Genomic DNA, 16,566 nt, shown 5'->3' with positions numbered 1-16,566 from the left:
ACAAACTTCTGGAAAAGTCGGCCTTGATCACTACTACTGGCGTTTCACTGTATTAAAAGGAAATTTTGGCTGTGTTCTTCATTTCATTCTCAGCACACAAAGGTAAATGTGCGACCCAACAGGTTTTGCCAGTGTGTCTGGTCAGAGTGCATGGACTACATTTCCCAGGGTGCACAGTTCCTCAAATATAGCCAAAACAAAGTCTAAAGAGGTGCTGGACAGGGAAAAGAGTGAGTCTCTTCCCATCTGCCCTTGAGCTAGTTGCCTAGAGAAGTTATTCTCAACCTTCCTAATGCTGTGACCCTTTAATACAGTTCCTCATGTTGTGGTGACCCCAACCATAAAATTAGGCAAATGTTCTTTCACAGAAATTAAACCAAAACTGACCAATGGCATGATGTTTATGATTGTAGTTGGCTTTTTTCTGGGGTTTCTCAGTTCAGTTCTGCCTCTTGTCCCACCATGCCAATCTTGCTCTTTTCTGCTGCTCCAGACAGACGAATGCTCTATCTCGATCCACCCCACAAGGCTGTTGTGTGGATGGCACCCCCTGGCCAAGCTACTTGCCCTGCTGCAACCCCTGTGAAAAGGTCGTTCAACCCCCAAAGGGGTCCCGACCCCCAGGTTGAGAACCACTGACCTAGATGATACCCACTCAGGGCCAGTTTAATTTCTTGGTAGACACTGGGCACAGGGTGGCAGGATCCCCTTTCTCCTTACCTCCTTATGCCACACAAAGCTGCCTTCTACTGAATCAAACCATCACTCCATCAAGGTTGATCTCATCTTCTCAGCCAGCCAGCACTTTTCCAGGGTCTTAAGCAGAGGGCTTTCATCTCACTTCCTGCCTGACTCATTTAACTTGAGAAGCCAGGAATTGAACTTGGGACCTTCTACATGCAAAGCAGATGCTCTGCCATCCTTCCTCTGGCTGCTGTTTTGCTTCTAGTCACACTCATTCTTTCCTATTGAAACCATGCCTGCATGCTCAACTCTGTGGCATACAGCCATTTTGTACAGGAATGAAGCTTTTCGACATGAATCTACAGTAAAGTGGGAATAAAAGGACACACCATAATGTGCATGGATTGATCATATGCCAACATTTAATGGGTCCCTCAGAACCTCTCCCCATGAACTGAGTTCTGAACAGATCAACCATGAGATGGCTAACGTTAATGTTATTCAACCACTTACTGAAATACTATCATAACCACTGTTGTTACTGTTATTTTATTCAATGCTATTATAACTAAGTTTTACTGTACTTGTTCTGATGTCCTCCATGTTCTATGCAAACTGGCCTGAGCTGAAAGGGAGGGCAGCATATTAACAAATAACAAATAACATATATATATATCTTGGGAACCTGCTGCCAATCTAGAAAAGATAAAATGTGAAACAGCAGGATTGGTAGGTGGAGGATAAGGAGTGAAATGGCCAGGATTGAAAGGGCCAAACAGTTTCTCAATCAGCTGTTCCAAATGGGACAATAAATTAAATTCATATTGTTGCTTGCTCTTCATGTGGCTCTCCCAATGACAGCTTGCAAGGTAAGAGGGAAAGCATTTATTGCACGTTTGAAGCATCATCATGAATATCAGAAGGAACAGACCTGAACTTCTAAACTGACTCTTACAAAAGAAATGCTTAACAAAAGAAGAGCAAAAATGTACAATGTCATGCTAGATCACATGAGGTTGTAGATACTGCATTTGAGTCTGGTTCTTCAAACATTTAACATGAAACACACAACACTAGATAACATCTTTTGTAGTGTTTGCAAAACAGATATTAGCATTTAAATTAACTGTCTGTAAACAGATTATATGCTGTTTATTTTCACCTTTCCACAAAGGAACCCCTATTCCAATTTTCTAAGGTAGATGTTTACTTCTCATTCGTGCTCTGAATCTGATACACAGAACGTTAGTAGTAATCAATCTCATCACGCATTAACATTTTTACCTATAACTGACCTACTACTAAAATGTTTTGATTTCTGCTTTATTTAACTTTTTAAACAGGTAGTTTTTCTTCTATTCCATCTCTCTAGCACTCCAGCCCATGAGAACCAACAATAGGATGGCTCTTTCTATTCCCTATTGCTTAGTGAATCATCTCCCATTCTTGGAAAGATCCTTCTCCTTATGAATGAATGGAAGATCCCTCATGTAGAAGAAAGGGACCCCAGGATCCAACCCACAGATGGCAACAGATGGTCATATCCCGAGAATAACAGAACTCTTACCGAATACAACTGTAACACATGTGCTGGTATATCTCTTTAAATGTCTCTGACTCATATAAGATTTTTTAAAAGTGATCTTTTGTGGGTTTTTTAAATAGGACCAATAAAAGTAATTTGAAGTACATCTAGTACATTAGATCGACTGCTCCATTTGCTGTTTCTGAATCTTTCGACTTTGAAAAAGGGAATTCAAATCCCGCAAGGCGTATTAGCAAAATGTTCAGGAAGTGTACCAAGGAGCACACCAGAATGATCCAAAATGAATTTGCGAATTGCTCGCGGTGAGTCTTAAATAAGAAGCCTCCTTCTTTGTAATTCGCTATTTTCTCAGAAAGATGATGGATCTTTACTTCTGATGAAAAAAGTATCATGATAAGACAACCACAAGAAACTGAAAAAGAAAAAAGAGAGAAAATTACTAGGTATCTTCCCCAACCCCTGCCACAAACCTTTAACATTAATGTGTACAGACAAGTATTTTGGTTTTCCTGCATTTCAGTATTTATAAATCATTTCCCCCAATTATCTTCCTTTCCTGTGTGTTGTGTTGTGTTGTGGGTCAGTCCGATGACAACTGAAATAATGCTCCGGGCAATAATACCTATCATGGAAAGATTTTAATGATGACCTTGCTAACATGTCCAATAATGTTGGAATTGTGTTCCAGTAAACTCTGCCCCTTGCACTAATGCTGTCATGAAGAAAATATCACCTAGCACAAACTGTTTCATAATAATACTGTTTACGCAGCATGTGCTGAGAATTCAAAACACTTCACGGCTATAATCCTTACAGTGACCTTTACAGCTGTCCTAGAGCAGGTTAGCCTCTTTATCCCAGTCTTGAGGGTGAAGACTGACCCTGACAGTTTATAGCTCACATGTCTAATGGGCCAATAAGACATGAGCTGAAGATCACCAAGTCTCCTGAGCTCACAGCGACCACATCAAAACAGTCCTCATCTTTCCTGATAGCTGAAATAATAACGCACTCTTTGATGGCCCAGTAAATAATTCATATTTGTATGAAATAAATATTGTTCTCTCCCAACTGTAAATGAAAGAACTTATACAGGGAAAAGAACTTTTGGGGAACAAATGTTTGTTTTGATCCTCTGTAAGGAATGTCTGGCAAAAGAAGATTGAGGGCAAAAGAAGAAGGGGACGACAGAGAATGAGGTGGCTGGATGGAGTCACTGAAGCAGTAGGTGCAAACTTAAATGGACTTCAAGGAATAGTAGAGGACAGGAAGGCCTGGAGGATCATTGTCCATGGGGTCGTGATGGGTCGGACATAACTTTGCACCTAACAACAACAACAAGGAATGTCTGATGACCCAGATAGCCCAGGTGTGGTCAGGTCTTAGAAAGCAAGCAGCTCTGGTTTATATTTGGATGAAAGACCACCAAAGATATCATGGGCTGCTACACATGCGCAGTCAATGGAAAACCACCTCTGAAAGTCTCTTGCCTTATGGAGCTGCTATAAATTGGCTGTGACTTGACAGAACTCTCCACCACCATGACCACCTTTCTACTTCTCTAAAATCGAGCACCCCATTCTAGAACAATGATTTCAGTGAACGAGACAACCAAGTTTAGTCTGGAACATTTATTAAAAATATACACCTCCAGTTTCTGTATAAAAGCCTACCAAAGGGACTCACACCAGTTTCTGGTTCTCTGTGGCAGTTCTCTGCACATGAACTTCTGTCTGCTTCCCATTTCCCTCTTGCCACATTTTATGGCATTCCACTATGTGCTATCAAGATTCTACAACGATATAGGCTAGATATCAGGAAAAAGTTTTTCACAGTCAGAGTAGTTCAGCATTGGAATAGGCTGCCTAAGGAGGTGGTTAGCTCCCCCTCACTGGCAGTCTTCAAGCAAAGGTTGGATACACACTTTTCTTGGATGCTTTAGGATGCTTAGGGCTAATCCTGCGTTGAGCAGGGGGTTGGACTAGATGGCCTGTATGGCCCCTTCCAACTCTATGATTCTATGATTCTATGATAGAAAGCTCTGTTCTCCTTCTCCTAGAAAAGCTGATGGATTGTCCACCAGGTTGCCAACCTCCAGGTGGAATCTGGTGTTCTCTCAGAATTATAACTGATCCCTAGAGTACAGAGATTAATTCCCCTGAAGAAAAAGGCACCTAGAAGGTAGACTCTATGGCGCCACATCCCCACAGAGCCCCTTCCCTTCCCCAAATATGTCCCTTTCCCAAGCTCTGTTCCCTAATCTCCTGGACTGTCAGAACTGGCAACTCTAATCGTCCAACTAATAGCTCCGTTCTCAGAGGTTATCCTAAGATGATCAGCAATGAGATCATGAGCTGGGTAATGATGTGAGACTGAGTATTCAGTGAGGTTTAAGACAATACTTTAATTCCTTCATGATGATAAGACAGCCAAGACGAAAGACACTGTCTCTACACATGCGTATGTTAAAATAGCTAACCTACACCCTCTACTGATATAATCCAATCAACTACAGCAACTCAGGTAGCCCAATACACAACAGTTTGGATTCAGTCACTCTCTTCCACAACTATCAGAAAACCGAACATGAGAGAATTACAAGCATACTAACCATGGGACCATATCTGCAATTAGCATTATGTCAGAACACTTACAAGAAATGAAGCTCCAGAGGTACAGTCCCAATGGACCATGCAGTGTTTCATAAGGCTTGCCAAATGCATTGTACATGAAGAACCCCGTTCCAATGAGGGCAAACACCAAGAACACCAGACAGAAGACGATGACGCTAACATGGATACTTGCAGGGATAATTTTGAATAAATCTGGAAAAACTAAAGGGGAGAAAAACAAGGAATTATTGTAAATATTAGGAAAATGTGTAATTTCATGTAACCTCATTATTACACCTCGTCACTGAAAGTGTACAGCATTCTACATGCAAATAAAAAAATACGAATTCAATCCTAATAAATTGTGGAGACATCTAATTGCAAAATCATTTTACAGACGCATGCTGTGTTACACTGGTCAACAGAGGAAAGCAGCTTTCCCTGGTTGTCTTGTTCACTTACCTGGTCTCAGCTTTACTGGCTGTCTTGTTCACATTTCATTATGTGTGTATAGAATTACTGTTCTTTCAATGCCATTGCCACCCCCACCGCCTCTTACCTGGTTACAGCCCTACTTTTTAATGAATTGTGCCTGAGAGCCTTTATCACAACCCTTCCCACCAGTAGTAAGAATGACTATACACCTGAGAAAATCAGAATGTGTGCAAAAATAGCAAAGTTTATGTAGGGTTGCAGGGCATGCTTAAGTTTCAAGTTCATTTTGTGAGGTACAACCATTTTCTGAGAGACAGTGGTATGAACTCTGGAATAGTGTGAACTCTGATCTTCAGGCACAATTACTATGATGCTTCTAAAATATTTCATTTCTGTGTAGGGGTAAGGCTGTAAACATTAACATCTGGGTTTAGAAATGGGTTAATGAATCAGGAGCTAGGGATGCTAGCCTCCATGTAGGACCTGGAGATCCTCTGGAATTACAGCTCATCTCCAGCCTCCACAGATCAGTTTCCTTGGAGAAAATGGAAACTTTGGAGGAGCTTCCTTAGACTCCATTCCCAATCTCCAGGAATTTCCAAATCTGGATCTGGCAACCCTATACCCTCATCCACCACCAGTGGCTGGGGGAGACCTGACAACCCTATGAGAATAAGGGGACTTTACTCTTCCTATGATTCCTTCCGCATATATGAAGGGTTTGGAGAGGGAAGGGACTTCAGTGCAGTGTAATGCACCTTCCAAAGTCACCATTGACTCTCGGTGAACTGATCTTGCCTGGAGATCAGTTGTAATCCTAGAAGATCTCTAGCCATCACCTGGAAGTTGGTAAACATGACTTGTGAAGTCGCCTGCTATGACCATTATGGGGCAGTGCCTGTTTCATATACAACGTTTTTCATGTGATCTCATCCCCAGGAGAAAATAATCCAGTAGTTTTGCATATGCTGTATCATTTAAATAAATATGCATAATGTAGACTACTGAAAATCTCACAGTAAGGGTGTTCAGTGGCAGGACATGTTCATGTCCCCCAGAATGTCAGGTCCATGTGGCAAAAATTAGGTACCGAAGAGGCTACCTGATTCAGGAGAACGATGTGGACATTCAGTGTAGCTGAGCAGCTCCTCCACAAGTCAGAGGATCTTGGATCCATATTTAGCGAGGATAACTGGCTAGTCAGGATCACCTGGTCAGGAGAATTCTAGTCTGGAATATATATCTTGGCTTGAATTACAGTTTTCTCATCTTCCTAACAACCTCGGTGGTGTATGGAAGAAGAAATTCATGCCCAGCTTTCAGAATTCCTTATCTGAGCCCCTCAATGAATGATAGATGCTATGTAGGCAGCCCAGTAAACTAAATTAAATTGGAGCCTGGTAGAAGGGTTGACAAGACCAGTTGACATGTTGTGTGCAACCATATGAAGAAAGTAACCACACATAAGGCAAGTTTGGAGTGTCAAGAAGTCTGAACACTTTTCTGGAGACAGACAAAAATGGAGGGGGTGGTAGAGCTGGTTGCCTGTTCCCTGAGCTAGATTCAAGTCCAACAAGATTTTGAGGGTAAAAGCTCTGAAGAGTCAAAGCTTCCTTTGTTAGACACTCAAAAGTTTATACCCCCTGGCAGTTTTGTTGGTCTCGTAGGTTCCGATGGATTTCTGTCTGATTCTTCTTCTGCAGACCAACATGGCTACCCTCTGCAAATTGTGTTTGCTTATCCTTATCTTAGTGTTTAACCGCTTAAAGACTAAACTGTGTGAAATGCTGGGGGGTTCTGTGTCCAGATCTTCAGACTGTAAGAGGCACCTCTATGGAGTAAGTACCTTGAGATGTTTTAGTTTCATCGAGTAGAGGAGAGGGAACTTTCCTCATGGCATTCTCCTAACTGGAAATGTGCCCTCCCTAGGATATTTAAAGTCCTGGTAAGGGGCAAAAAAGGTACCCCCCCCCCGAGTTTAACTATGAGTCTCTGTTTCTTCTCCCTCTGAACTCCCTGGGAAAATGTACTCAAGTATAAATAAAAGATCGAGAAAGTCAGTTGGTGGCTCTCTAATCCTCTTGGGTTTTCTCCGCCCTTGGGGAACTAGCAGAATTCTTAAGAGTTAATGCAATGGCTACTTTTCAAATGCTAAATATAACTAGCAGCCTGAATCTGGGGCAACAAAAGCCTTTCCATTCGTCTACTGGGACCAGCCTCCGTTCGTCCCTTTTTTCCCCCCATAGCAAAGGCTTTGACTGTAGAAAAAGGGGAGAGACCATCATGCCGTTTCCACCTAATAGTTTCAATGCATTTGTATATTTTACAATTCTTGTATTAGTTGCTCTGAATTCTTATCTTGGGAACAAACCAAGATAAATAGGAAATCAATGTAAAACAAGTCTATGGAGTTTCTGCCTTGATTCCAGGTCATGGTCCATCTGCCTTATATTTCAAAACAATACTGAGCCTGCTATATTTACCAGGTGTGAAGTCTCTCCCCCCACCAAGCATTTTCCTAATTCCTCATGTGACAAGGCAAACTAATATAGAATAAATGAAACCAGATGTAGAAAAGATAAACAGACATGACAGAGATCCATAGTCTGGACAAAGTGGAAATAACTTCTCTCTCATATTAGGCTGCCTTTTGGAGCCAAGGGCCATGAAAATGCACTGTCTCCCTGTGAAGATGTTGGAGTGCCAACAAACTGGTAGTAGTGCAGGTTTGGGATCCAATAATGGACATAAGCTATGCCTGTCTTCTCCTGCATCACTGGCCTCAGCAGAGCTAGTTGCTTGGGTGGAGATCCGGCCCAGGTACCAAGCAAAATGGTCTGTTGGGCTGTTGTTAGCATGCATGCCAGGAATTGCATACTCTTGCCGTAGAACTTCAGAACATTTAGTGTAGGAAGTAGTATATTCAACACCGACAAAATAAACCACTTCTTCACTCAACGTATGACTTAACGTGTGGGACTGACTGCCATAGGATCCTGAAAGTTTGTCACTTTCTGTGGCCTTAAATTGGGTTCAATAAGACCAATGGACACAATGGTTTAGAAATGGGTTGTAGTCTATAATGCAGTCAGTCATGTCCAAAAATATCAGTTGATGGGAAAAATGATCAAGGGAAGGCTTTGCCCTCCATGACCTTTCTTAGTGGCCAGAAAGGGGAAAGGGGTGATAGACTACCCAAGCCATTCATCTGATCCTTGCAGGAAGGTCCCAAACTCCCAATGCCTGAATTTTTCAGATAAAGTTCTCTTGTACAGGGGTAGTTAACCTGTGGTCCTCCAGATGTCCATGGACTACTGCTCATGGGAACTGTAGTCCATGGACACCTGGAGGACCACAGGTTGACTACCCCTGCTCTAACATCAAGTGATGCTCTATCATCTCTATCAGAACAGCTGCACATTACTTGGTTTTCTGGACCTATGGTCTGCTTTAGTAAAATGCAGGTTTATACCATCCAGTCCAATAATTCAAGGACCCTGTGCATAGAAACACCTGTAGAGGAATCTTCCCAATAATCTTTTGCTTTTTCTGTTCCGTAGCTCCTCTGCGCTAGATGTGGTCCCAGTGAAGATGCAGTAGTGATGGCTGCCATTGGGGGATGCTGCCCACTGCTCTCTTGAACAGCCTAAAGTGAATCTTTTTGGGGGAGGGTGGGGCAGGATGCCAGAGACAAGTCTGCCTCCCATTTTTAATTCAGAAAAGAAATGAATCGCATAACTATTAACAGTTGGGAAATGCTGGGCTAGAACAAAGGAAAAATGAAATGAAGTTATTTTTTGTTGCTGTTGGGGCTTTAGCGTTTGTCCAAACTAATGAACTAACTTTCATTATTATAGATGCTCAAGAAGTAAATACACATGTACTGCAACCGAACCGGACTGTAAATTAGGCTTGCTGTAAAAGGGTAATTCTTAAATACCTCGGTGCATTTCATGACAACAGATATTTTATAATGAGTCCTCGAGTACAGTTTAACAGCTCCCAGTCTGCAGGGGTATGATTAAACCAGGGCTAATAACTCCCTGGAACAGCCTCTCTGTGCTTAGAACATGCTGAGAGAGCTTGCCTATGTAGGCACTTCAGATAAATTTATCTACCATGCCAAATGTAAATTATCAGCAAGTGGGTTGTAGTCTATAATGCAGTCAGTTGAGTAAAAAAATCTACCTAAGATTTAGCCAGCTTCATCTGATCTAGCCAAATTTTCACATGGGCTTCATTATCCTCTTTTCCACTCTCCCCTTGATTGGCCTCACTGTTACCAAGTAGGAAATCTTAAGTTTACATACACTTACATTAATGAATTAAACATATATATGGAGATTTGGGCATCATACTGATAAACAAACCGAAGTTTATTCATGATGGGCCCAATCTCATAGCTGAGAATCCTGGTTTGTAACCTTCCAGGGCAACCATTCCCTCTAAGCCAGGGGTAGTCAAACTGCGGCCCTCCAGATGTCCATGGACTACAATTCCCAGGAGCGTTCGCTGGCAGGGGCTCCTGGGAATTGTAGTCCATGGACATCTGGAGGGCCGCAGTTTGACCACCCCTGCTCTAAGCTAACAGAACTCTGTCATCTGGAAATCCGTGGAAGCCTTGAGAGATCTCTAAGCCTCACCTGGGGATAGGAAACCCTACTCCTCACCCCTCACGGGGAGAAGGAAAGCCAGAAGCGGGGGATGGAACCACACTCTGACAAAGAAAAGCCCGGGGAAATCCTTTCCTCTGAATGAGGGTAACCAATAACAAACTGTGCCTTACAATGCCCATGTCTATTGGTAGACACCAAGGGAAGTACTGACAGTAGACCCCCCCCAGTTGAAGTTGGGGTCTTCCACTGCCAATGCCACACATCAGCATCTGATCTGCTGGCTGACAAGGAGACTTACCAGGAGGAAGGCCCAGGCTTCATTGTGGACATTGCACAGGGAGTGGTGGCATTATGCCAAGGGCATTTGGTACCTGGGCAAAATCTATATGGCAGAAGCTAGTTGCAGTGACATCACAGAATGATGATATCATTTCCTGTGTGATGCCAGCAATGAGGCCTGATTGTTTATCGTTTTCCTGGTAGTTCACCTCCCCACACACTTCCATCCTCTGCCAGTTGTCAGGGGAGACCTGACAGGTGCCATGTTTGGGGCGCCTGCAATAGATGGCAAGTAGCACCTTAAATACCATATTTATTGTGGCATAGGTTTTTGAGAAATCTGCACAAGTCTCCTGCTTTGATTTTCCCACATTGGAGAAACACAAGTATTGTTCTGAGATTCAACATTATAATGGTAAGATCATTGTCCCTCAGATACTCTTTCTTCCAACCTGGTTGTTTTGTCTACCCAACTTAATAGTTTGACGGTAGCAGCTTGCAATTGAGTTTAACGTTTGGGCCATATTTCTGGAATTCATGTTGTTCAGAGAAGTTGTGTGGATACAGCAATCAGGATACTTTCCCTACACGTTGCAGTATGCTTTAGAGTCAGGCTGTTAGCAACATCCGTCCGTGGTGTTTGGCGTAAATTAAAAGGAAAGCGTCCTTACCTCCTACATAAATATTCTAAATTAAACTTTCCTTTTCCTGTCCCTTACTTTTCAGAATTAATTCCTGCTCATTGGTTCAAGATAGACAGGCTATATTTAGGAATGCATTTATGCCGTGGTTCTGCAGGAAAGAGGTATATGATGTGACGTTGGATGCAGTGTACAATATCGCAGTTGGAGTGTTGGACTAAGACTTGGGTATTATTATTATTATTATTATTATTATTATTATTATTATTTAATTTTTAGACCGCCCTTCTCCCAATAGGTCTCAGGGCGGTTTACAACATAAATAGTTAAAACACAATAAAATCCCCATAAAAACCCCAATTAAAAGTTACATATACACAATTAAAAGTTACATACAGGGCCCTTAGCTTCAAATCCCTGTTCTGCTGCAGAAGCTTGTTGGCTTACCTGGGGTTAGTCACTCTCTTTTTCTCTAACCTACCTCACATGCTGGTTGTTGTAAAGATAAAATGGAGGAGGAGAGAACAACGTTGGAAGCCCTTTTGGGTCCCCACTGGGGCGGTGAATGGCGTAGAAATAAATGTAAACAAATAAATGATCCAGCGCTCCAGTTATGTTAAGTCAAAGGCTAAAGGATCCTGAAGAAATCTCCTGTACCGGTAGAAGAGAGGCTAGCGCTGCTCACATAACACAACAGGGTAACCCTGAGGCTGATGGAATAACAATGGCATAGCCACTGAAATGGATGGCATTAGAGCATGGTGGGGAGTGGAGTTGGCTCCTTCTGAATGCGGCTGCACTCCTGCCAGAGGCATTTCAATTCCATTCCTTTTAATAGGCTGCCAGCATGGGCTGGGGGGTGGAGGTGGGGAGCATAGGACTGGCAGGATAAAATGTACACTGATTGGGATGGGGGCTTCAGTGTTCTTTTCCTTAGCCAGTCCCACTAGAATAAATGCTATATCGGTAGTAAAAAACAAACAAACAAGGCAGAGCAAATGACACGAAACAAAAAGGAATGATGTCCCCTTGTGTCAATCTGCATACATTTATGCATGAGGCAGAATTCAACTTTTTTGCAGTAAAGAAATATGGTGGTCTGGATGCAGAATGCGACTTTTTTAAAGCACAGCACAGATTACTTAGCGTTATTGGAAAGAGGCCTTTCTGTTATTGTAATGCCACATGCTCAACTGGACGGTAAAGCTTTCCCCCCTCTCAGTCGCTACTTTTAGTACTTCTGCACACCATTCTGATTTTATGGGCGACTATCAGGGAAAAGTTAATCCAGTCACAGCATTTCTCTAGAAGCCAAAACATCTCTTCATTATAATGGATGCATCCATGGGCCAGTGGCCTTTAGAAAATGAACTGCTGACCCAGAAAACTGACGGGAACCAGAGTCAATGAAGCAGAAGGCATTCCTGAGCCTGAATGGGTTTTACAGGCAGAGCAAATTCATTTTACAATTACCAGAGATATAGTGGCCTGTAGGAAGAGTTTTTAATGGGAGCAAGCAGAGGAACCAAACAGGGCTGGTAATTTAGTCCCCAGTTGGGCGTCAGGGCTTTGGTGGATGGAAATGCAAATACATATACTGTATATAAACTGTACTATTTCCTGGGACATTTATAGAAACTGAAAGAGAGAGTTGTAGAAAAATTGTGATGAATATGGTGAACCAAGATCCTCCAGTAAGATCTTCAGGATGAAAAATGCAAATACATGAGGAGCCATGTTGGATGAGGCCAGTGGCTCATTGAGTCTCACACTTTGTGTCACACAGTGGCCTAAACCCCAGTGCCATCTGTAGGTCCATCAGTGGGGCCAGAACTTCCACCATAGTACCCAGAATACAGAGTATCACTGTTCCAAACATACTGTTCCTTGTGGCTAATAGCCATTGATGGACCTCTGCTCCATATGCTTATCCAATCCTCTCTTGAAATTGCCGATGCTTATAGCAGCCACCACTTCTTGCGGCCATGAAATGTTTAAACTACTCTGGGTGAAGAAGTACTTCTTTTTATACTGTTTTATATTATTTTGTTCCCAAATTTGTTACAATGTGTTTCTCAGAAACTAGAAACATGTGAACCTGCTTTATACTGAACCAGTCAGGGTCTTCCATCTATTACTTGATCCCTTCAGTTGGAGATGGTGGGAACTGAACCTAGGATCTTCTATATGCAAAGCAGATGCTTTACTGCCGAGTCATGCCCTCTTCCCAGACAACAGTGTAAGGTAATTTTTCCTGGTATAAAAGGTTGATAAAAACAGTGTAACTTAAGGATTTATTCACAAGAATCTCTTGGCATGTAAAGAAATAAGCTGAAATAAGCAAGCTGTTATTCTCATGGTATGACTTGTTTCACCTTACATACAGATTGTGGGTCAACATCAGCATGCATCTAGGGTTACTAGGCCTCTTCAGCCCCTAGCAGGAGACTTTGGGGGTGGAGCCAGGAGTGGGCAAGGTCCTCAGTGGGACAGAGTGCCATAGAGTCTACTATCCAAAGTGGCTAGGGCAACTGATCCATGTTGCCAAACATTTTCTATTTAACTGCTCCCTATTTCTGCTTCATGCCCCTTTAAGAGAAGCATAAAATGAGAGAATTCCAACCAGGTGCATCTTTTCCTATGATAGTACTACAGGGAAGGGAAATTGTTATGTGCATGACCTTGATAATTTGGAAAGCTGGGCAAACAAAATGGAAGCAAACAGAAATACATTCTTACATTTAGGAAAAAGAATCAAATTGATAGACAGGTATATGATATCTTGAGCTGTACCTCTGAAAATTATCTAAAGAATGCAACAAGTGACCAGCTAAATGTGTGAAAGCAGCAGTACAGTGCTGCAAAAAAAAAAGGAAAGGAAAGGAAAGGAAAGAAAGAAAGAAAGAAAGAAAGAAAGAAAGAAAGAAAGAAAGAAAGAAAGAAAGAAAGAAAGAAAGAAAGAAAGAAAAGAAAAAGAAAGAGGCTAATATGGTTTAAGACCTCATTTGTGCCCAATTCTGGGCACCCCACATTAAGAAGGATGTGGACAAATTAGAATAGACCCAGAAGAATGCAAACAAGATGGTCAGGGATGAGGAGAACAAGAATGCTGAGGAAAGGTTGAAGAAGGAACTTCTTCACATATTGGAAGAGCTGTTGCATAAAAGAGAGCAAAGACCTGTTTTTGCTGCTCCCAAAGGCAGGCTGAGATACAAGGGGCTTAAGTTACAGGAGGATAGATTTCAGTTAAGCGTTAGGTATAACTTCCAAATGGAAACCGCAGCTTGATAATGGAATCCATTACTTGGGTAGGTTCTCCTTTGATTGAGGCCTCCAAGCCACTTTTGTGGGGAGGGAGATACTCTAGCTTTGGATCTCCTGCACTGGGCAAGGGATGGGGTTAGGAGAGACACTATGCAAGACCACTTCCAACCTTGTGCTGTTGCAACTAATTTCAATTATGCAAAAATCCTACCTGTGCATTTCAAAATCGGTTTGAACCCGTTTTAAATAAGGGGATAGGGTTGCCAGCTCTGAATTGGGAAATACTTGGAGGTTTGGGGGTGGAGCCTGAGAAGAGGTTTGGGGAGGGGAGGGATTTCAATGGCATATAATACCACAGAGTCCACTTCCCAAAGCAGCCATTTGTGAACAGATCTGTCGGCTGGAGATCAGTTGTAACAGATGTGGATCTCCAGGCACCACCTGGACGTTGGGAACCCACTAGGGGAATGACCATGATTGAGATTTGCTACCTCTGATTCCCTGTGCTCGTGCACTGGTGAGCGTCTTTAGGGGGCGGTGGGGCCAGTACCCCCATTTCTACTCCCTCTCTGTGTGTGCTGTTTTTTGACACATGCATGTTGTCTGATGAGCGCTATTATCTTTGTACAGCAGCTCACGGGAATCCTGGACTGTTTGTCATTCAAACAGATTCATTATCTTAATGACCCCAAGGAGTTAATTGATGGGTTCCTATTTCTTTTAGTTGGCCATGCTGAACGTTCACAGACAAACATAACTTTAAAAGTAGAAGATCAACATATTGAGACAGCAGGGGGGGAGTCATAAGAAGGAAAGCTTTCAGATCCATTCTTATCAACGACTCAGCCAGCTACAGAATTTAATCAGGCAAAATGGTTCTGAGTTATAGTAGAAATGATTTGGGTCAACTAACTACCTTTGCAAAATGAAGGTGAGATCGTATATTATGTATAAAAAACTGGCAACGTACCAAAATGAGTCATACAGGCAATGCTGTCTCTGCAGATACTTGCAAATTATTTCTGGTATAAGAACGTTGATGTGGGGTGGTGTGCTGTATCTGCTGTGCAGACAACCAGGCTCTCTCTGTAATATGGTGCTCTGCGTAAGCTGAGAACTGTTCTTGTTAGTCATTTTATGCATTGCTGGGAATTTACTTGTTTCCCTAATGATCAACTGCAAAACAGCCATTCCATGCAACTCTATACCTGCCAGTCATCACAATTCTAGCACAAATAAATCTTCTCAAGATCCAATTACTGCATTTAGATTTTTAATTTCTCATGCTCTGCTTCTCCAGGATACAAAAAGGTATCTGTGGCAGTTCTATTTCTTTTCATTTCAGAAAGCTGAAAAGGAATAACAAGGGCACTAGCTTGATAAGGGACAAGAGATATTTAGGGCTGCAGTCCCATGCGCACTTATGGGCAGAGGATCTGGCTGCTGTTGTAATGATATTAATGATAATAATATTATGAAACTGTTGATAGTACAAAAGAATTCCATAGTCCGGTTTGCAGCCACCTTCTTTCATATTTCCTTGTTGTGGATCCTTTGTACAGAGAAGGAGTATGTTGATGCGCGAATCTGTCAGTTCAGAAAAACATGCACCAAAGTACTGAATAATTCAAATGCCATTGTTACTTACATGAAAACCGAAAAGGTCTCCCTCCTAGCCCGCATTGTCTAACTCTCTCTCCATGGAAAAGCCCATACTGGATGTCACCAATAAACTTCTCTAATTCTTGTCCGGTAGCGTTGACAAGCAGGGCTCCAGTTTTGCAGAGGATTCTTCCCTTTATCCACAGCTGAGTTCCTACGGCTCCGGCAATGCTCAGAGCGCAAGCAAAACTTAACACGCCAGCTGTGCAGAAAACAACTTTCTTCTGTTGGGCTGGCATATATAATCCTAAAGGGCATACAAGCAGCTTGGGGAAAAAAACGATAAGTCCCCAGTGAAACCTTTAGCAAAGTGTATTTTCCAGCATATCCTCCCTGTGCTACTTGAGAACTAGGGTTTAAGATAACAGATGGAACCCTCTGTGTAATTTGATGAATGCCTCCCATTTCACAGCTCTTTGTCTGATTGGGCGAGCTGACAATTCCAGAAGCAGACTTGGCTCTCTCTGCTTAAGTGAGCGGCAGTGCAAACAAGTTATAGAGGTTTCAGTTTGGAGAATTGTTAAACATTAGCAACACAGAATATTTTCTGATATTTACCTGGACTACACAGAAAAGGAGGATGCACATTTTGGAGTATTGTCCATGCACTTTTTTTTTCTTATGAAAATGTCAGAATCGGTATGGGTCAGTGGGGTTCTTCAATGGAGGGCAGATGGAAGTATTGCTAGTACTCCCCACAAAGCAATTAAGTCTGAACACTTCTTCTATAACTACGTTGGCTCCAGTGAAGTCAGTGTATCGGCATTCCAATTTAGCTGTTTTGCTGTATCATTCTCCACCCCTGCAAATTGCTTTTATTAATCCCC

The 16,566-nt window shown here is 42.3% G+C and overlaps 1 protein-coding gene across 1 annotated transcript; it reads right to left on the bottom strand.

Annotated features, from left to right (window-relative positions):
- Positions 1–1,554: 1,554 nt before the first annotated feature.
- Positions 1,555–16,119, bottom strand: CLRN1 (clarin 1). The gene is made up of 3 exons (XM_077348685.1): positions 15,726–16,119; positions 4,885–5,064; positions 1,555–2,642 (listed from the first exon to the last, which is right to left on the bottom strand). The coding sequence occupies exons 1-3, from the start codon at positions 15,976–15,978 to the stop codon at positions 2,377–2,379; spliced, it is 699 nt and encodes a 232-aa protein (XP_077204800.1). The 5' UTR covers positions 15,979–16,119; the 3' UTR covers positions 1,555–2,376.
- Positions 16,120–16,566: the final 447 nt, after the last annotated feature.

The sequence above is a fragment of the Paroedura picta genome, chromosome 8, assembly GCF_049243985.1.
Source record: "Paroedura picta isolate Pp20150507F chromosome 8, Ppicta_v3.0, whole genome shotgun sequence".
Classification (NCBI taxonomy): Eukaryota; Metazoa; Chordata; class Lepidosauria; order Squamata; family Gekkonidae; genus Paroedura; species Paroedura picta.
Note: the sequence above shows the minus strand (reverse complement) of the source record. Positions and strands in the feature narration are given on the sequence as shown.